This window comes from Moschus berezovskii, chromosome 13 (genome assembly GCF_049115385.1).
Source record: "Moschus berezovskii isolate FMDL1 chromosome 13, NW_MosBer_1.0, whole genome shotgun sequence".
Classification (NCBI taxonomy): domain Eukaryota; kingdom Metazoa; phylum Chordata; class Mammalia; order Artiodactyla; family Moschidae; genus Moschus; species Moschus berezovskii.
Window position 1 is genome coordinate 73785207 of NC_142472.1, and position 21323 is coordinate 73806529.

The 21323-nt window shown below is 43.0% G+C and overlaps 1 protein-coding gene across 2 annotated transcripts in view; it reads left to right on the plus strand.

Moving 5' to 3' along the window:
* Nucleotides 1–21323, plus strand: part of ENOX1 (ecto-NOX disulfide-thiol exchanger 1) — a 688766-nt gene that overhangs the window by 639963 nt on the left and 27480 nt on the right. For both annotated transcript variants that reach the window (XM_088842775.1, XM_055426042.2), the window contains one exon: nucleotides 8133–8235. In XM_088842775.1, coding sequence (XP_088698901.1) covers nucleotides 8133–8235 — 103 coding nt within the window. The remainder of the gene's footprint in view (nucleotides 1–8132; nucleotides 8236–21323) is intronic.

Genomic DNA, 21323 nt, shown 5'->3' on the forward strand with positions numbered 1-21323 from the left:
GGTGATCCTCGGTTTATGCCAAACGTACAAGTGTGCAACTGCCACACTAAGTGACGTAGGAAATGTGTTGAGATAAGGGAAACTTGCACATAGCCTGGAGTCAGTGCTGCTAAGAGATACGGGGTTTGTACTGTGTGTAAAAATACATGTAGGAGGTGGTGAAGAAAAGAGGAGAGGGTTTTCTCAGAATGTATCTGGACCTGAACTCTAAAGAAGAGAGGCTGTAAGAGTAGGACTGAATCCGAAATGCCGGGCTCAATCTGGCATTTTTCCACAGGTTATCAGAAAGCATCTGAAGTTGGTTTGTTTGTTTTTTTTAATTTTTGTTTTTATGTGGCTGCACTGGATTTCAGTTGCAGCATGTGGGATCTAGTTCCCCGACCAGGTATCGAACCCAGAATTTGGAGCTCAGAGTCTTAGCCATTGAGCCACCAGGGAAGCCCCCAGGCATCTAAGTTTTAAAGTGGAGACTGACAAGGTGAAAGTGGCGTTTTAGAAAACCGATCTGGTCATACTATATAAGGTCGACTTGAAGAGGGAGAAGCCAGGAGGTCCCTGCTGTGGTCCAGGTAAGGAGTGAAGCGGGCTGGGAGTGGAAACGGGGGAGAAGCTGAGGGAGATTTCACAGAGACTTGGTAGGACTCTGATCTAGAAAGGTCTTTGGGGGTAGGAGCGGATGAACCAAAGGCCTGCAAGTGCAAGAGTGATGGTGCTACTGATGAAAGAGAAAAGTGAGAAGAAAATGCAGCCCTGAAGGTGAGGGGAACTGGACATTTTAGAATTCAGACACTACAGAATTTTAGAAGAAGCACCACATCAGGAGGGACCTGGATGCACGCAGTTTTAAAAATAAGGACATCCCACTCATTCCAAAGGGTGCAGTCTTATTTTTAATTAATTTTTTAATTAGAGGATAATTGCTCTACATTGTTATACTGGGTTTTGCTGTCCAAAAACAAGAATTAGCTATCCGTATACATATATCACCTCCCTCGCCGCTCCCCTCCCATCCCTCGGGGCGTCACACAGAGCCGGGCTGGGCTCACTGCGTTGCAGAGCAGCTTCCCGCTAGCTTCCTGCTTTACACGTGGTTGTATGTATTACATGTCAGTGCTACTCTCTCAGTGAGTCCTACCCTCTTCCTCCGCTGTGTCCACAAGTCCTCCTCTATGTCTGCATCTCCGTTTCTTTTCCGTAAATAGGTACATCAGTGCTGTTTCTCTGGATTCCATATACATGTGTTACTGTGCAGTATTTGTTTTTCTCTTCCTGATTTACTTCACTGTATAACAGGTTCTAGGTTCATCCACCTCACTACAACTGACTCAAATTCTTTGCTCTTTATGTCTGAGTAATAGTCCATTGTGTATATGTACCACAGCTTCTTTATCCATTTATCTGCCAGTGGACATCTAGATGCTTCCATGTCCTGGCTATTGTGAATAGTGCAGCAGTGAACACCGGGGGACATGTATCGCTCAGAATTACGATTTTGTCAGGGTATATGCCCAGTTGTGGGATTGCTGGGTCACATGGTAGTTTTATTCCTGGTTTGTTGAGGAATCTCCACACTGCTCTTCATGGTGGCTGTACCAATTTACACTCCCAGCAACAGTGCAGAAGGGTTCCCTTTTCTCCACACCCTCTCTTGCATTTACTGTTTGTAGTTTTTTTGATGATGGCCATTCTGACTGGTGTGAGGTGAGAACACTGACTTTTATTCCAGATTAAATGATTAGAGGGGAACATAATAATGTAACTGAAACATACCTTGCTCTAATACATTGCATTATTTTATATTTTGTAGTTACTCTTATCTACTGAATTTACTTTGCTTTCACTTATTTAAAGAAATGTTAATTACTTCTTATAAATTTTGAACTTTGTTTTCCTCCTAATGAACATATTTTGTCATATACTGTTACTTTCTTACCCTCTAAAGTTACAGTCTGCACGTATTTTAAACTTTTTTGAACGCTGTTTGCACTGTTTTTTAAAAGGCAAATGCTTATTAAGGTATTACAACTCCTATCCTGACCCCCACCCCCGACACACACTCCTCCGCAGTTTAAACAGATGGTTAAGTGCAGAGAGTACACTGGGGGTAAGAATTTCACCTTAAAGAATGCCTCTTTTTTCTATTCTGAAATCGTGTTATTTTGCATAGAGTATGCATTTACATTAATTTTTCAGACAGTAATGGACTTTATAAAGAATAATCAGAAATGTTTTAATAAAAATGAGGACATCCCTTTAAATGAAGCTTTACATAGAAGTCCTATATTATAAAACAGAAGAAAGAAGTAATAGACTGGGAATTCTAGAGATCTGCTCCTAGTTAATTTAGAGCTGATGGGGTTCCATGACACATTTATTCAGAGATGATGAACCCTATCCAGCCCCCTCATTTTTAGACTGTTGATCCGAGGTTTGAAGATGTTGCTTTCCTTCAGTTCAGTTCAGTTCAGTTCATTCGCTCAGTCGTGTCCGACTCTCCGCGACCCCGTGAATCGCAGCACGCCAGGCCTCCCTGTCCTTCACCAACTCATACAAGGTCAGCTCACTGTTCGTGGAGGAGCCAAGGCTAAGACTTAAGCATGCGGTGTGCCTTCTGCCACCCACGACCAGCTCTCATTTTTGTGAATTTATTTTTATTTATTTATTTATCTGGCTGCACTGGGTCTTCGTTGCTGCACTCGGGCTTTCTCTAGTTGCGGCGAGTAGGGGCTCCTCTTCCTCGCAGGGCAGGGGCTCCTCCCTGTGGTAGCTTCTCTTGTTGTGGAGCACGGGCTCTAGGTGCGCCGGCCTTACTAGTTGCTGCACGCGGGCTTAGCAGTTGCGATGTGCGGCTCGTAGGGCATGGGCTCAGCAGTTGTGGCACACAGGCTTAGCTGCTCCATGGCGTGTGAAATCCTCCTGGGCCCAGGATTGAATCCATGTCCCCGGCATTGGCAGGTGGATTCCTATCCACTGAGTCACCGGGGAAGCCCCCCCACCTTCCATTTTGAATTTGAAATGGGAAGTGATAAAGCAAGCGAGCCCAGGGGTCAATTGATGATCAGGAACAGGAGGTAAAGCGTGAACTGTGATGACAGATGAACCCAGGAGAATGAAAGAACTCTGATCAGAGGAAATAGAGAAAAAAAAGTGGTGACTGAGCTTTGGCAAAAGTACCCAGTTAGAGTATAAGAAAGTTCCCCTTTTATCCATGTGTACTCGGCCAGCAGTGTGTTAGTTGCTCAGTCGTGTCCAACTCTTTGCAACCCCATGGACTGTAGCCCACCAGGCTTCTCTGTGCCTGGAATTCTCCAGGCAAGAATACTGGACTGGGTTGCCATTCCCTTCTCCAGGGGATGTTCCCGACCCAGGGATTGAACCTAGGTCTTCCGCATTGCAGACAGATTTTTTACCATCTGAGCCACCAGGGGAACCCCTGGGCCAACAGAGGGAATAAGAAAGCCAATGAAGATGAAATTAAAAATTAGGAGGGAAAAGACCAGGACTTCTTAGGTAACAGAAGTACGTGAGGCAGAGGGTTTAAGAAGGGATGAGTGAGTCATGTCAAATATCACATGGAACAAAGACTGAGAAAAATATAAGCGGGTCAAAGGATGGTCTCAGGGGGTGAGTAATGAGAGCGCTGAGATTCCAGGTGGTGGGTATACACCATGTATTCCAGAAACTTTGTGGTCGAAAGAAATTAGCATGAAAGTTAAGGAGGTCACAGGAGCAATGAAATGAAGGAGTAACAGGAGGATTCTACAAGGCTGAAGAAGGCACACACTTGGTTCTCAGGGTCAGGGGCTTGGGAGGTGGAGGAGAACAAAAACAAAACAACAAAGCACAAACCTAGCTCAGTAAATTATTGAAAAAGAGCTTCTCTAACTGGATAAATTACTTGGACCATCTTTTAAAGTAATTGACAAGGACTCTTAAAGGAGAAATGTCTGCCTTTGAGTAGCTAACCTTTCAGAAGTCTGAAAAAACCCTCCATGATATCTGTAGTTTCCAGTTATTGAAAAACTCTTCTTCCAGCCCTTTCATGATTCCCTGTAAGTGTCACAGAAATTAGAGTTAAAAGGTAGACGGCGAAAAGATTTATTAGATAATCTTGCTCATTCTCCTGCCAAGTGCAGGATTGTTACTTATTGTGCATTTTCTAGTCTGGAGTGCTTTTTGACTGTGTCAAGTGAACGGTGTTCTTGCCACTGCCCTTGGAATACTATTTCATAATCCTATTGATCTCACTGTGAGGAAATGCTTGATCCCCATCCTAATGTTTCCCTCCTAGTGCATACTTTGTACACTATTAGCAATCTGTCCTTGATAACCTCGCTTACCTCCTAACCCAGTCTGCACTCTCTGTATCCCGTTTTCAGTCTCTTAAGCACCTGGACCACCTTCACTGGTAGACATGCAATTCTTAAGGGCATGTTACGTCTATCAGGGTAAAGAATTTGTATGGGATAAAAGAAACAAATTCTATTTTCCACTTTATGGCAAATAGGGAAACAATGGAAACAGTGAGGGACTATTTTCTTGGGCTCCAGAATCACTGCAGTGACTGCAGCCATGAAACTGAAAGATGCCTGCTCCTTGGAAGAAAAGCTATGACAAACCTAGACAACATATTAAAAAGCAGAGACATTACTTTGCCAACCAAGGTCCATCTAGTCAAGACTATGGTTTTTCCAGTAGTCATGTATGGGTGTGAGAGTTGGACCATAAAGAAGGCTGAGTGCTGGAGAAGACCCTTGAGAGTCCCTTGGACTGCACGGAGATCAAACCAGTCCATCCTAAAGGAGATCAGTCCTGAATATGCATTTGAGGAACTGATGATGAGGCTGAAGCTCCAATACTTTGGCCACCTGATGCTAAGAGCTGACTCATTGGATAAGATCCTGATGCTGGAGAAGATTGAAGGCGGGAGGAGAAGGGGATGATAGAGGATGAGATGGTTGGATGGCAGCACCGACTCAATGGGCATGAGTTTGAGCAAGCTCCAGGAGATGGTGAAGGACAGGGAAGCCTGGCATGCTACAGCCCACAGGGTCACAAAGAGTCAGACACGACTGAGTGACTGAACAATTTTATGTTTCTGATGGTGAAAGTTCCTTCTATATTTCAGAGATTTGGGGTGGAAATGAACAAGAACAGTTAATTTTTTTTAAGAAATGGGTCTAAGTCTTTCTAACCTATGATCCAGTGTCTCAGTAAAAGATGTTCCCATCACTTCATGGGAAATAGATGGAAAAACAGTGGAAACAGCGTCAGACTTTATTTTTTGGGGCTCCAAAATCACTGCAGATGCTGACTGCAGCCAGGAAATTAAGAGACGCTTGCTCCTTGGAAGGAAAGTTATGACCAACCTTGATAGTATATTAAAAAGCAGAGACATTACTTTGCCAACCAAGGTCCATCTAGTCAAGGCTATGGTTTTTCCCGTGGTCATGTATGGATGTGAGAGTTGGACTGTGAAGAAAGCTGATCGCCGAAGAATTGATGCTGTTGAACTGTGGTGTTGGAGAAGACTCTTGAGAGTCCCTTGGACTGCAAGGTGATCCAACCAGTCCATCCTAAAGGAGATCAGTCCTGGGTGTTCATTGGAAGGACTGATGCTAAAGCTGAAACTGCAATACTTTGGCCACCTCATGCGACGAGTTGACTCACTGGAAAAGATTCTGATGCTCGGAAACGTTGGGGGCGGGAGGAGAAGGGGACGACAGAGAATGAGATGGCTGGATGGCATCACCGACTCTGTGGACATGAGTTTGAGTGAACTCCGGGAGTTGGTGATGGACAGGGAGGCCTGGCGTGCTGTGATTCATGGGGTTGCGGAGAGTCAGACACGACGAGCGACTGAACTGAACTGAATTACTAAATACATAAGTTGTAACATCCTAAGTAGAGTATGAAACTCTTAAGGTTGGACTAGGATTTAGACTTAAAGCGTGGATTTTATACTAAGAGCAGAGCATAGGCTGCAATTTTCAGTCTGAAGAAATACTTCCACAGAAAGGCGCTCCCAGGACTTTGAGCTTTCCCACCTCATGTATCCTACCCTAAAACAGTCATCGAAGCAACAGTCCCTGGTGAGGCACATCTGACTCCTTGTTGACTGAGCCTCATTTATTGGAGGCTGCTCAAAGCCCCTTTATGACTCCAGCTTTCGACAGGACGGGTGCCTTACAGCGCTCTTAACTGGCCTTAGTCTGGCCCACCCTTGCCTCTTCTTACTGGTTTCTGACCTGCTGCCTGCCCTCTGTGGTCCATATTCCCCCAACAGCCTGGATCCTCAGCTGTGCGATGCCCCAGGACACCACCCAGTTTTGGCTAAACTCTGCTCGGTGATCTCATTTGGCCCCACTCATCATCCTGGCTATTAACAGATCAGATCCCCTTCTCAGAGATACTGTTTCCACTCAGCCCTGAAGTTCGTTATTTATATTTCTCTTAAATAACACCATCATCATCCTGGGTCATGCTGATCCATCCTCTTTCTTGATACATCTCTGCTAGCCCTTAAAACGCTTACTTCATCACGGAAGGAATTACCTGCGACTCTTCTTTATCAAGTGTTCTTATCTCATCTACATAAACCTTTAGGCTTATTGTTTTCAAGTTCTGGATTGTGTTTCTGCTGGGACTGGTTTCCAAGATCCCTTCTGTGCAAGTATAAGAGCATCTTTCATTCTCATGACCTTTTCTGTCGAACAGGCTCCAGACTTGCCCCGGGTCATTCTTAATTTGAATGCCTTCAGGTTGGGGTGTGCTCTTTACAGACTCAACACACTCCTAACAATTTCCTGTATTATTTGATCTGGCCAGCTTTGTTAATGTATAAAGGTTAGCTAAATCTCTATCCTGTAACCAGTTCCAATCCTGGGAACACTGGCCAAACCATCTAAGTTGTCCTCTGTCCCTCCCTCCTTATCCTCTGTCCTTCTGACAGAACCCATCCTCTAATGGAAACAGTGTCCTTAGTTCTTTTTTTTTAAGGTGACGGTTTTTTTGTTTTGTTTTTTGCGTGCTGTGTCTTCATTGCTGAATGGGCTTCTCTCCAGCTGTGGAGAGTGAGGACTGCTTTCCAGTTGCCATGAGCGGGCTTCTCAGTGCAGTGACTTCTCTTGTGGAGTGCAGGCTCAGTAGTCACAGCTCCGGGATTCTAGATCACAGGCTCAATAGTTGTGGCACACAAGCTTATTTGCTTCACAGCATGTGGGCTCCTCCCTGACCAGGGATAGAACCCATGTCTCCTGCATTGGCAGGTGGATTTTTTTTTTTTTTTTTTTACCACTGAGCCACCAGGGAAGCCTCTATCCTTAATTCTTTTATCAGTGGGCTAGTCCTTCTTTGAGACATATCTTTCGGTGAGAAATTGCCCTCCAACAAGACTCAACTACCCTAATGATTCTGCCATCCCATATATACAGGTCTCTGATCATTAAACTTGATTTTCTATTAAATTATTCCCATTATGAGTCCTAATATCAAGTCTGGGACAATATAAGTTAAATCTTCTTCTCCTTTTCAATTAAAAAGACCACATAAAAACTAAAAATTGTCCAGCCTCCCATACCAGCTTGTTGTACAATTCTTCATTTTTAGTTTTCAAAGAAAAGAATTTTCCAACCTTTGCTTTATCTACCTTTTGCAGTTGTGTATAAGGATATACTTACTCAACTTAAACACTCCTACCAGTTCTATCTGACCTTCCCAACAGGCCCTGTGTCCTCATACACTGACACAGATTACTCACATAATATTGTAAATTAGTCTGTATATGCTTTTCAGGAAAATTTTTCATACTTCAAAACTTCTTAAAAGTTAGCTATGGTCATTTTTTTTCTTTTGCTAACAGAATTTTATCAAAACGTGGACAAAGGTAACACAGTTTGCACAAAATGTGCCACTTTTGCAGTTATTTAGTACTTAGTTCACTAGAAGCAGTAGCTGGGAACCTAGGTTTTAGAATTACTTTTCTACTCTTGGGTAAATAGGTCAGCCACTTATAAAAGTTGATCTTCAGTTATAAATAGAAGCAGTGACCTCTTTTATAGACTTTAAAAGACCTTGTTGCTTTTGTCGGAATGCACGAAAAACCTAGATGTTTTTGTTTTTTGACGTTATAGGAAATCAATGTATTGACAGTCGCGTTGGTCAACCAAGACAGGGAGAACAACCCTGAGAAAAGAAGCCAAGGCTTAAAATCAGAGAAGGAAGCCCTGCTGATCGGTAAGGAAATCTTGTTTCCCTCATCTGTTCTCTCATTAGTAATAATTCACTTAAACAGTATTTTTAAGTTATTCACCTCCATCGTGTTGATGATTTAAAAGCTTTGTCTTCTGGTCAAAGATAGGATTAACTTCATCAAGATTATATTACACATGTTACAAATCAGGGGCAGACCAGCCAGTTGGGACTTTGCTCTTGGGCTTCCCTTTTGGCTCAGCTGGTAAAGAATCTGTCTGCAGCGCGGGAGACCTGGGCTCAATCCCTGAGTTCCATCCCTGGTTTGGGAAGATCCCCTGGAGAAAGGAAAGGCTACCCACTCCAGTATTCTAGCCTGGAGAATTCCATTGAATATATCGTCCATGAGGTCACAAAGAGTCGGACACGACTGAGCAACTTTCACTTTCACTTTTCAACCATGTATATTAGTTGTGTATCCAATATAAAACTGAATACAAGAAAAACAGATTAACTTGCAGGTCACGTTACACATCTGGATTTCAAGATGCGGCCACAACTGGAGGCCAGGTTGGATTCGGTCCAAAGGGGATCTTCTACCTGAAACCAGATCCCCAGACTCAGGAGCAGCCGTGCCCTGAGGTCAGCTCCAAGGCCAGACCTGCAACACTAACAATACAGGGGCATCTAGACCACTGAGCTGGGCTAGTCTCGGACAGCTGCCCAGGATTCCCTGCCCACGTCTGGATTCACTTATCCAAGACAAGTGAAACGAGATGCTCACTAAAGAAGAGAAAGAAGAGGGAAGAAAGTTGGGGTTTGCCTAAAACATATTCAGTTGCCCCACAAAATATATCAAGGTTGGCTTTTTCTTTGCCAGGACCCGAGAAAGCGCTAAATGTTCTTTTTAAAATTATTATTATTGCAGTACAGCTGAATAACAATGTTGTGTTAATTACCAGTCTACAGCTAACTGACTCAGTTATACACACACACACACACACACACACACATATACACACACACATGAACACACATTCTTGTTTAATTTTTTTAATTATTTAAGTATGATAACGCATTTACAGGAGACTTGGAAAATACAGAACAAAGTTACATAGAGTTCCACTATATATTACAATTATTTTTTAAGAAGATTAATGAAGACTTTTAGCTGGAGTTTCAATATCAAACTCAAAAATTAATAGAGTGGATGGACAGAGAAGCAGAAGGATGCATATGTATACATTCTTTTTCACACTCTTCCGCTGTGGATCATTACAGGACGTTGAGTATAGCTCCCTGGGCTCGACAGCAGGACCTTGTTGTTTGTCCATTCTGTATCTACCAGGTTATGTCTGCTAAACCCAAACCCCCAATCCATCAGCATATACAGAAGTAGTACTCAGTCTCACAAGAAAGTGTTCCTGATGGTCATGTGCTGGTAGCACGCCTGGGACCCCTCCTTGGAAGCCCATCTATTTCAGGCTGTCCCCAGAGTCGTCAAATCCAGAGGAGGCGAAGCCAGCAGCCTCACTCCCTGATGCACAGCGCTGACTCAAGCCACAGCTCGGCACTGACCCCGGTGTCAGGTCCCAGGGTTAGCTGGGCTTCCCCATGGCGTGGGTAAGAGGAATGAGGCTGTGGTCCACGTGAGACACACTGTTCCTCCGCAGTGCGTCATCTGGCGGGAGTGGCACGTGGTTGTGTTTTCTAAATACTGCAGGCACTCACCTCAGAACGACAGGTACCTCAGGTCCTGGAGAATCTGGCATGGGAGGAATTAAACTCAAAAGACAGTCCAGACTTCATCCATCACATATAGATTTTTCAACTACAGGGTTATTGAATATGACATCAACTTAGAGATACTCCAAGGAAAACCAATTATTTTTTTTTTCTGTGATGACATACAGCCGTGCATGAGTTTCATAAGACATGCTGATGTGTTGTTGGTTCCAGGAGCCCAAAATGAACCCATATGTAGTTGGCAACTGGATTTTTCTTTTACTGGAAAATGTGTCAGACTCTTGACAACAGTTTCTCTTTTGCTCAGGGTGACAAAGTTGGGATTTCTCCCACAGTGCTTTTAGGGTATGACTGGAGTACATAATTAATGATCAATAGTAAACGGTCCCTCTTTCAGTCTGAATAATATAGACCACTTGGCAGTTAAAAGAAAAAATGGGAATGGTATCCATTTTCTTTACTTCTTTCCTGTCAGTATAGATTGCTGCTGCTTTTATGTTCTACTTGGAGAACACAGTTCATTTACAATATCAGCTACATAATTACTGTATAGCTAGCTAGCTAGATTATATATATATTATATATATATATTTGTATATATATATACATACATACTGAAGTCTCTCAGTCATGTCCAACTCTTTGGGATCCCATGGACTGTAGCCTGCTAGGCTCCTCTGTTCATGGAATTCTCCAGGCCAGAATACTGGAGTAGGTTGCCATTTCCTCCTCCAGAGGATCTTTCTGACCCAGGGATGGAACCAGGTCTCCTGCACTGCAGGCAGATTCTATACCATTTGAGGGCAGCCCCTGTATACACACACACAGTATTTATTTTACATAAATAGATTTATTTTGCAGCGTTTATATTATACATACACACACAGATCTTCCTCAGTTTATGATGGGGTTACATGCCAATAAACTCATCTTAAGTTGAAAATATCTAAGTCAAAAATAGACTTAATACACCTAACTTCCTTAGTGGCTCAGACAGTAAAGAATCTGCCTGCAATGCAGGAGACCCAGGTTCCATCCCTGGGTCAGGAAGATCCCCTGGAGAAGGGAATGGCTACCCATTGCAGTATTCCTGCCTGAAGAATTCCATGGACAGGGGAGCCTGGCAGACTATAGTCGATGGAGTCGCAAAGAGTCAGATACAAACTGAGTGACTAACACTTGCGCTTTTCTTTCACTCACCAAATGTCATAGCTTAGCCCAGCCTACCTGAGAACGCTTACATGACCTGACAGGCAACCATCTAACACAAAGCCTACTTATAATAAAGTGCTGAGTATCTCATGCAGCTTATTGACTACAGTACCAAAACTTTAAGACAGAACTGGCTGTGGAGTCCAGAGTAGTTCTCAGTGAGCTGGTCGTTCCCCTCACAGTCACGTGGCTGACTGGGGGCCGCGGCCCGATGCGGCTGTCCAGCATCACGGAGGGTGTCGTGGCTCTAGCTGAGGAAAAGCCAAAATTCAAACTATGGTTCTTACTAAACACACACTGCTCTCACACTATCATAAAGTCAAGAAATCGTTAAGTGGAACCATTGTAAGTCGGGGACTGTCTATATAGACACGCACACCACACACCATTTTTTTCAGTCAGCCACCTGTAAAGTTTAAAAATGCTTTACACAATGTAGGTGAATGGGAGGGAATGGGAGGGCTACACTTAAAACATGTGAACTCTACTGAGGTCTCTAATCTTAGGGAAAAAAATAAACTTAAAAATGGGTGAATCCAAGTCTGTTTAGAAGAATAAATTTTGTAAATCAGGATCTTCAATAAAAATTAGGTACAACCAACTTCAATTTTTCCAGAACTTTTTGAATCAATATATGAGACTGTTTAACTGGAAGTAAGTTTGGAGATTTATAGTTTGATTAAATTTAGGACTTTAATTTACCCTTCATTTCTCCTTTACCTTTCCACCTCAGTATTTTATTTAACTTTATTTAATAGAAGTTTGATTACAGATGTGGCTTTCTGCCCAAACCCTACCCAAAATATCTAGGTAATTACACTATTTTGTAGTCAGAGAGAGAGTAATCATCCAAAAGAATGGCAGAGTAGAGAGAAGTTCCTTTTTTCTTTCTTTGGTTTCTTTTTTTTTTTTATTTTTGACCACACCACATGGCATGGGGGATCTTAGTTCCCCAACCAGGGATCAAATTTCCACTCCCTATGTTAGAAGCACTGAATTGTAACCACTGGACCACCAGGGAAGTTCCAGAGAAAGAGTTTCTAAGATTGGTGAAATGGATCTTGTAGTTGCCCCCTGAATTAAATGTGCTGCTCTGCTAGTTGAGTTTGGCCATTCATATCTTGTGGAAACCCAAATACTGGGACCATAAAGAGCTCTTCTGCAACTTCTGGAATCCAGATAAGGATTATGATAGAGACAGAATTGACAGACTGTGGGTTCAAAACTGCTTTGGAGCAAGCTAGAGAGAGAGGGGAGATTCTATTTCTTTTCTAAAGAACACTTGTAAGCAGAATGATTCTGGGAGTCCCCTGGACTTGTGATACATCTGGAGGGTTCAGCAATACTCTGAAATTTCCCTGGAATCTGCCCTTGGAATAACTAAACCCATATACAGGATACAGTAGGCCTGCTCTAAGTCACTCTAAAAGGCTAGGAACACAGCAGAAAATCTCCCTTGTATTAGAAATGCTTATTAACAAAACCTTCATCATATCTAGGTTCCTATAGTATATGCTGCATGCAAATATATTCAGTTAAAACCCTCTTGGGACACACAAATTTCATATAAAAATGCAAAGTGGAACAAGTCTTGATTGCCTGGTAGAGAGGAGTGAGAGATAAGCTACTCAAATGAATTTTATCTACAGAAGACTTACAACTGAGGCTGGCACTTCCTAAAACAATGAGCAATCCTAGTTTGTGACTTTAATTTGTGACATGAATTTATCTGGGCCAAAGTGTGTATTCTTTCTAGACATTCTCGTGACCATTTTATAAAAGTGGTATATTTAAGACATATAGATTATGTGTTTATTAAAGAAGATCACTGGGATTTCATCTTGGATCTTTGTAACCCTACTTGGATCTTTGCAGATTTCCATCCCGAGTCCCTTGGGAGTTCCACCATTCTGCCAGACTTTCTGCTTCACAATTAATGGGCGTTGAGTGCTATGTTCCAACTCAACCAAAGAAGCTAGGCCCTTGGAAAGCACTTTAGTATTTTGATTGCTGGAATCAATCAATTCTTGTGAAGACAGGTTGGCATATAATTGAACCTAATAGAATTACATTTTTATGGAAGTTTGGGAGGGTAGCATTTTATATCTCAAAACTATATAGTAACCACACATTAGGTCAGCTTGACATTGCCCAGCGTCTATGCCAGAACTCCTGGATCATTTCACATGTGCCCTACATGTTGGATTTGGCATGCGTTGAATTCATGTGGGAGAGAATGAGTCAATACTTTTGGTTTAGAACCAAAGCTTTGGAGCTATGTTCAGTTGGAAACCCCTGGCTATTGTTAGGAAGGAGAATGGATCAACATTTTTTATTGATAAGCAGATAGCTCTGAGGAGATGTTGACAGCCTAACTCTGCATCACTCCATCTTCTCCTGCTTTTTAATTAATTCTAACACAATAGATTTCCATTCCCAGAAGCCTTGATCAGCACCCCATCAGTGCTAGTCATCATTGTAAATCCCATCCAAATATAGCCCAAACCTCCTCAACAACTCTGTTTATGAAGTTGTTGTTCAAAACTTCCCCATACCATCCTCACATTCTTAATGATCAGGCAGGCTTCTTCACATATCACTGTGGCCTGTGGCCCCTCTGTAGGTCATGACACACATATTTTGTGTAACCGAGATGAGTGTTCACATCAAACCCCACCCCTCCTACCATGACCACCATATCCATTGCTCAATGTAAACCACCTGCTCACAGCCAGTCTGCATCTGAATCAGAATGTTCCCCCTAACACATGGGTATTAGAAAGCAGATGAAGGAGCTATAGATAAAAACATTTATAGAAGGCTGAGTGGCAACTTTTTGGTGTTTTCAGTGAAAAGAGTTAAGTCTTTATTTAGGCCCCACCTGAGAAAAGTAATCTAGGGAGTGTGTTCTTGTCTGAAAGCTACTGACCATAAAGAATGAGTTATCGACCTAAATCTTGTTTCCATGACACAAATATCCATATCAGTAAACCAACAAACTTTTGTCAAGAGCCTATGTAAAAATTACCAGACTTCATTGTGGAAAAGGGCTTCCCTGGTGGCTCCGACAGTCAAGAATCTGCCTGCAATGTAGGAGACCTGGGTTCGATCCCTGGGTTGGGAAGATTCCCTGGAGAAGGGAATGGCAACCCACTCCAGGATTCTTGCCTGAAAAATTCCATGGACATAGAAGCCTGGTGGGCTGCAGTCCATGGGATCACGAAGAGTCAGACACAACTGAGCACCGAACACTTTGTACTGTGGAAAAGAATCGTCTGAGCAGCCTGTTTAATAGGCAGAGGCTTCATCCTCACGCACAGAGGTGGTTCATTGTGAGACTAACATCTGAGATGATACTGAAGCAGGCACCTCTGGGTCTGTTTCAGGAACTAGCGGCCTACCATGTGCCAAGACATGTGTCAGCTGATGGTGCTGATGAGACGATCTTGCCCCTCGAGAACTTTATAGACTAACGAGAAAGAAAGTAGTCAGTGACAATGAAAGTCAAATCAGAAAGACAGTGAAGGAGCTGCTTCTGCTGCAGATGCCTTTTGGGATGAAAGGACAGTTGAGGGTGACCTCCAGGATGGATAGAGTTCCTCTGGACAGATGGGGAGTTTCCAAGGCCAGTTCAGATACAAGGAACAACTTACTGAAAGACCCAAGTGCAGTCTCAGCAGTTTAGTTAAAAATAAAACAGAAAGACATATGTACTATCAATGCTATATATAAAATAGATAACTAATGAGAATATATTGTACAGTGTGAAAAGTGTTTTAGTCACTCAGTCGTGTCCAACTCTCTGTGACCCTGTGGACTGTAGCCCACCAGACTCCTCTGTCCGTGGAATTCTTCAGGCAAGAATACTGGAGTGGGTTGCCATTCCCTTCTCCAGGGGATCTTCCCGACCCCAGGGATCAAACCTGGGTCTCCTGCATTGCAGGCAGATTCTTGACTGTCGGAGCCACACCTGCAATAATATTGTATAGCATAAGAAATTCTACTTAATGCACTTTGGTAACCTGAATGGAAAGGAAGTCCAAAAAGGAGGGAATGTATGTATACATGTGGCTGACTCATTTTGCTGTACAGCAGAAACACAACATTGTAAAGCGACTATACTCCAATAAAAATTAATTTTAAAATTAAGGGAGAAAGACACATTTTTAAAAAACTGTACAAGATCCGGTATTATAATCAACAAATAAGTGGGAAAATGTACTTTTTGGGAAATTGAAGGTTTTAAAATCCCAGGGCACTTAGAAACATTAGCCCAAACCACAGAAGTGTTTGATCAGTCTTCTGCCACCCACTCCCGGTCTTGGCTTTCTCCACTTCTCATAAACGCTTTGTCACTCTGCAGCCGCCCACAGCCAACTGTCCCCAGTGGCTTAGGGGGAGACCCAGATTTCACATAACCCCTCCCTGCTGACTCTCCAGACTCCTGGGTAGGCCTCTATTGATTTCCAGCAAGATACGACCATGGCTAAGGACAGCTATTCTTCTGCAGAGCTAAGCCTTCTGGAGACAGATCTGAAAGAACATTGCAGCAGTTTATGTCAGAGTGTCCTGCCTGTGTTTTCCTCTAGTTTTATCGTACCCAGTCTTACATTTAGTCTTTAATCCGTCTTGAGTTTATTTTTGTGTATGACTGTGGCTCAGCTCATGAACTCCTCATTGCCAAAGTCAGACTGAAATTGAAGAAAGTAGGGAAAACCACTAGACCATTCAGATATGACCTAAATCAAATCCCTTATGATTATACAGTGGAAGTGAGAAATAGATTTGAGGGACTAGATCTGATAGATAGAGTGCCTGATGAACTATGGACGGAGGTTCGTGACATTGTACAGGAGACGGGGACCAAGACCATCCCCATGGAAAAGAAATGCAAAAAAGCAAAATGGCTGTCTGAGGAGGCCTTACAAATAGCTGTGAAAAGAAGAGAAGCGAAAAGCAAAGGAGAAAAGGAAAGATACAAGCATCTGAATGCAGAGTTCCAAAGAAGAGCAAGGAGAGATAAGAAAGCCTTCCTCAGCGATCAATGCAAAGAAATAGAGGAAAACAACAGAATAGGAAAAACAAGAGATCTTTTCAAGAAAATTAAAGGTATCAAGGGAACATTTCATGCAAAGATGGGCTCGATAAAGGACAGAAATGGTATGGACCTAACAGAAGCAGAAGATATTAAGAAGAGGTGGCAAGAATACACAGAAGAACTGTACAAAAAAGATCTTCACGACGAAGATAATCACAATGGTGTGATCACTCACCTGGAACCAGACATCTTGGAATGTGAAGTCAAGTGGGACTTAGAGAGCATCACTATGAACAAAGCTAGTGGAGATGATGGAATTCCAATTCAGCTATTTCAAATCCTGAAAGATGATGCTATGAAAGTGCTTCACTCAATATGCCAGCAAATTTGGAAAACTCAGCAATGGCCACAGGACTGGAAAAGGTCAATCTTCATTCCAATCCCAAAGAAAGGCAATGACAAAGAATGCTCAAACTACCGCACAATTGCACTCATCTCACACGCGAGTAAAGTCATGCTCAAAATTCTCCAAGCCAGGCTTCAGCAATATGTGAACCGTGAACTTCCAGATGTTCAGGCAGGTTTTAGAAAAGGCAGAGGCACCAGAGATCAAATTGCCAATATCCGCTGGATCATGGAGAAAGCAAGAGAGTTCCAGAAAACCATCTATTTCTGCTTCATTGACTATGCCAAAGCCTTTGACTGTGTGGATCACAGTAGACTGTGGAACATTCTGAAAGAGACGGGAATACCAGACCACCTGACCTGCCTTCTGAGAAACCTGTATGCAGGTCAGGAAGCAACAGTTAGAACTGGACATGGAACAACAGACTGGTTCCAAATAGGAAAAGGAGTACGTCAAGGCTGTATATTGTCACCCTGCTTATTTAACTTATATGCAGAGTACATCATGAGGAACGCTGGGCTGGAAGAAGCACAGCTGGAATCAAGATTGCTGGGAGAAATATCAATAACCTCAGATATGCAGATGACACCACCCTTATGGCAGAAGGTGAAGAGGAACTCAAAAGCCTCTTGATGAAAGTGAAAGAGGAGAGTGAAAAGTTTGGCTTGAAGCTCAACATTCAGAAAACGAAGATCATGGCATCTGGTCCCATCACTTCATGAGAAATAGATGGGGAAACAGTGGAAACAGTGTCAGACTTTATTTTTTTGGGCTCCAAATCACTGCAGATGCTGATTGCAGCCAGGAAATTAAAAGACGCTTACTCCTTGGAAGGACCAACCTAGATAGCATATTAAAAAGCAGAGACATTACTTTGCCAACTAAGGTCCGTCTAGTCAAGGCTATGGTTTTTCCAGTGGTCCTGTATGGATGTGAGAGTTGGACTGTGAAGAAAGCTGAGCGCTGAAGAATTGATGCTTTTGAACTATGATGCTGGGGAATCCAACCAGTCCATTCTAAAGGAGATCAATCCTGGGTATTCATTGGAAGGACTGATGCTAAAGCTGAAACTCCAATACTTTGGTCACCTCATGCGACGAGTTGACTCACTGGAAAAGAGTCTGATGCTAGGAGGGATTGGGGGCGGGAGGAGACGGGGATGACAGAGAATGAGATGGCTGGATAGCATCACCGACTCGATGGACATGAGTTTGAGGGAACTCCGGGAGTTGGAGATGGACAGGGAGGCCTGGCGTGCTGTGATTCATGGGGTCGCAAAGAGTCAGACACGACTGAGCGACTGAACTGAACTGAACTGATTATGTTGGGGATTGTTCTAATCTCATCCTTTTACATGTAGGTGTTCCAGTTTTCCCAGCATCACTTGTTAAAGAGACTGTCTTTATTCCATTGTGTATTCCTGTCTATCTTGTTGCAGATTAGTTGGCCACGAGTGTGTGGGTTTCTTTCTGGGCTTTCTATTCTGTCCCATTGATCTATACGTTTGTTTTGCTGCCAGTATCAGTACAACTTTAAAAAATAGGAGTCCATAAGAGAAAAAGAAATCCATATATTATGTTGAGGTGCATTCCCTTTGTACCCACTTTCTAGAGTTTTTATCATGAATGGATGTTGAATTTTATCAAAAGCTTTTTCCTGAATCTATTGAGATGATCATACGGTGTGTAGTCTTTGTTAATGTGGTGTATCACATTGATTGATTTTCAGATACTGAAATCTCCTTGCATCCCTGGGATTAATCCCACTTGATTATGGTGTATGATATTTTTAATGTATTGCTAGGTTTATTCACTGGAAAATAGTCTGATGCTCGGTAAGGTTGGGGGCGGGAGGAGACGGGGACAACAGAGAATGAGATGGCTGGATGGCATCACCGACTCTATGGACATGAATTTGAGTGAACTCTGGGAGTTGGTGATGGACAGCGGGGCCTGGCGTGCTGTGATTCATGGGGTCGCAAAGAGTCGGACACGACTGAGCGACTGAACTGAACTGAGAGTTGGTTTGCTAGCATTTTGTTGAGTGCTTATGAGTGATACTGGCCTATAGTTTTCTTATCTTGTAGTATCTTCGTCTGGTTTTGGTATCAGAGTGATTGTGACTTCATATAGAATGAGTCTGGAAGTGTTAGGTCCTCTGCAGTTGTTTTTGTTTTTTTTTTTTTTTAATAGTTTCAGAAGGCTAACTGTTTACCTGTGAAGCCATCTGGCCTGGACGTTTGTTTGCTGGGAGTTTAATTCTGACTCAATTATAGTACTGGTAATTGATCTGTTAACATTTTCTGTTTCTCCCTGATTCAGTCTTGGGAGATTGTACTTTTAGTTCTAAGGTTTTCCATTTTATTGGTATATATAGCTGCTCATAGTAGTCTCTTATGATCCTTTGTATTTATGTGGTAAAGGCTGTAACTTTTCCTCTCTCATATCTTATTTTATTGACTTGCACCCTGTTTTTTTTCTTGGTGAGTCTGGCTCATGGTTTATCAGTTTTATCTTTTCAAAGAGCCAGCTTTTTCTTGTTGTTGTTTCTCTATTTCATTTCTTTCTGCTCTGATCTTTATGATTTCTTCCTTCTACTGACTTTGGGTTTTGTTTATTATTCTTGCTCTAGTTGCTTTAGGTGTAAGTTCAGGTTATTTGAGATTTTTTTGTTTCCTAAAGTAAGCTTGTATCACTATAAAATTCCCTCTTAGAACTGTTTTTGCTGCATCCCGTAGGTTTTGGAGCATCGTGTTTTCATTTGTCTCCAGGTAACTTTTTAAATTTCTTCTGTGATTTCTTCAGTAATCCAGTGGTTGTTGCAAATGCTTCCAGTTTCCCTTTTGTCTGTTCGTTATACAGCCACTTGAATTAAATTTTTAAAACATGATTCAGTTCCCATCATGTCCCTGCTTAGAACCTTCCATTAGTTTCCTGCTATGTTTAGAGCTCAATCCAGCCTCCTTAAGCTGGGGCCCTGTGTGATCTGGCTCCCCCACCTACCTCTGAGTGCACGCTGTGTCGCTCCCCAGCCACCCTTGTTCCTGCCACCTCATTTCCACCTCAGGCCCTTTGCACTTGCTGTTGCCTCTCCCTGAGTCATCTTCCCCCGCTCCCTGTGGCTGACTGCTCCTCATCTGACCCTCAGCCAAGTTTACCTTCATTGACCTCCTATGTAAAGCAGCCCTCCACCAAGCTTGGGGCCTCTTCCAGTTCTGTCCTATTACCTGTTTTGTTTTCTGCACTGTGTTCACCATCTGAAAGTACCTCCTTTTTTTTTTTTTTTTCTAATTTTACTTTTGGCTGTGCTGGGTCTCTTGCTGCGCATGGACCGGCTTCAGCGAGCAGAGCTGCTCTTGGTTGCGAAGAATGGGCTCCAGGGTGCAGAGGCTTCAGGGTGTGTGGCTTATGGGCTTAGCTGCTCCGAGGCATGTGGGATCTTTCTGGACCAGGGACTGAACTCATGTGCCCTGCACTGGCAGGCAGATTCCCAAGCACTGGAACACCAAGGAAGTCCTCTTTTTATTTTTAATCTTTGTGTTTATCATCTGTGTTGCTTACCTAGAAAATTAGTTCTCCAAGAGCAGGAACCTCGTCTGTCTGTGCAGTGCAGTACTCCCTAGGATGTGGCGCCCAAATGCTGCTAAGGAAATGAATGCGTACAGATCTAATTGAAATGCTGCGCCCTTGGTCTGAGTGAGGTCTGAAATCAAGAATGGGCTAGATGACTTTGATGGGAAAAGCTGAAAATGCTTTGATGTGCTTGTTTAAATGTGTCTTCCTGGTGAGGGATTTGCCACAGGTGTATAGAACTGGCTTGTGTTTCTTTATAAACTAGGCCCTGAGCTGTGCTGAAAACCCAAGCGTACTGACAGCCTCCTCCGGTCCTTCTTTATTTTCTTAAATTAGCTACTTACAGTTGTATTTTCCACTGTTGGGAAACCCAGTCTTAAACATGGAGACCCGGCTTCTCCATGGATCGAACCAAGACCAGCTGTTGAATCCATTCCTTTGGAGATCCATCAGTTCAGTAATGGCTGAGTTCTCCACCCTCAGTCCCTCGTATTCCTTTTACCAAGCCTTTATGGTCTTCCAGAGAACCATAAATAGTTTCCATTTCTGGGTTTATAGATTAGATTTTGAGTTACACTTATCATTTTTTTTCCAGTCTCAGGAAATCTCCCAGTTCCTTTAAAGGAGGACTTCCCAGCGGATGGTAGCGGTAGAGAACCCACCTGCCAATGCAGGAGACAGAAGAGACAGGGGTCCTATCCCTGGGTGGGGGAGATCCCCGTGGCATTCCACTCCAGTATTCCTGCCTGGGGAATTCCCATGGACAGAGGAGCCTGGTGGGCTACAGTCCATAGGGTCACAAAGAGTGAGACAGGATTAAAGCAATGTAGCAAGAAGCGTTAGTTGATTATTTAGAAAGCTTCCCTAAAATACACTGATCCAGAACCAGGGTCTGGAAACCACATTTTCTCAGATGGCATGACTGATGCTTCTGGCGATGCTGCTGGGATGGGCAGGGGAGGAGGGAGCAGGAGGGGGCGCAGTACTTGCCAGAGATGATGACTCGTGTTTCCCATTTCTACTGTGTCTCAGTACTGAATAACTTGGTTGCCATCCATAGGAAAAGTTTGGAGAATCTTTAGTTAACTTCCTGCTTTGGTCCCCCAGGTATCTAGTGACAACTCCTTAAACTTTTATAAAGAAAAGCTAATGGCTTGTT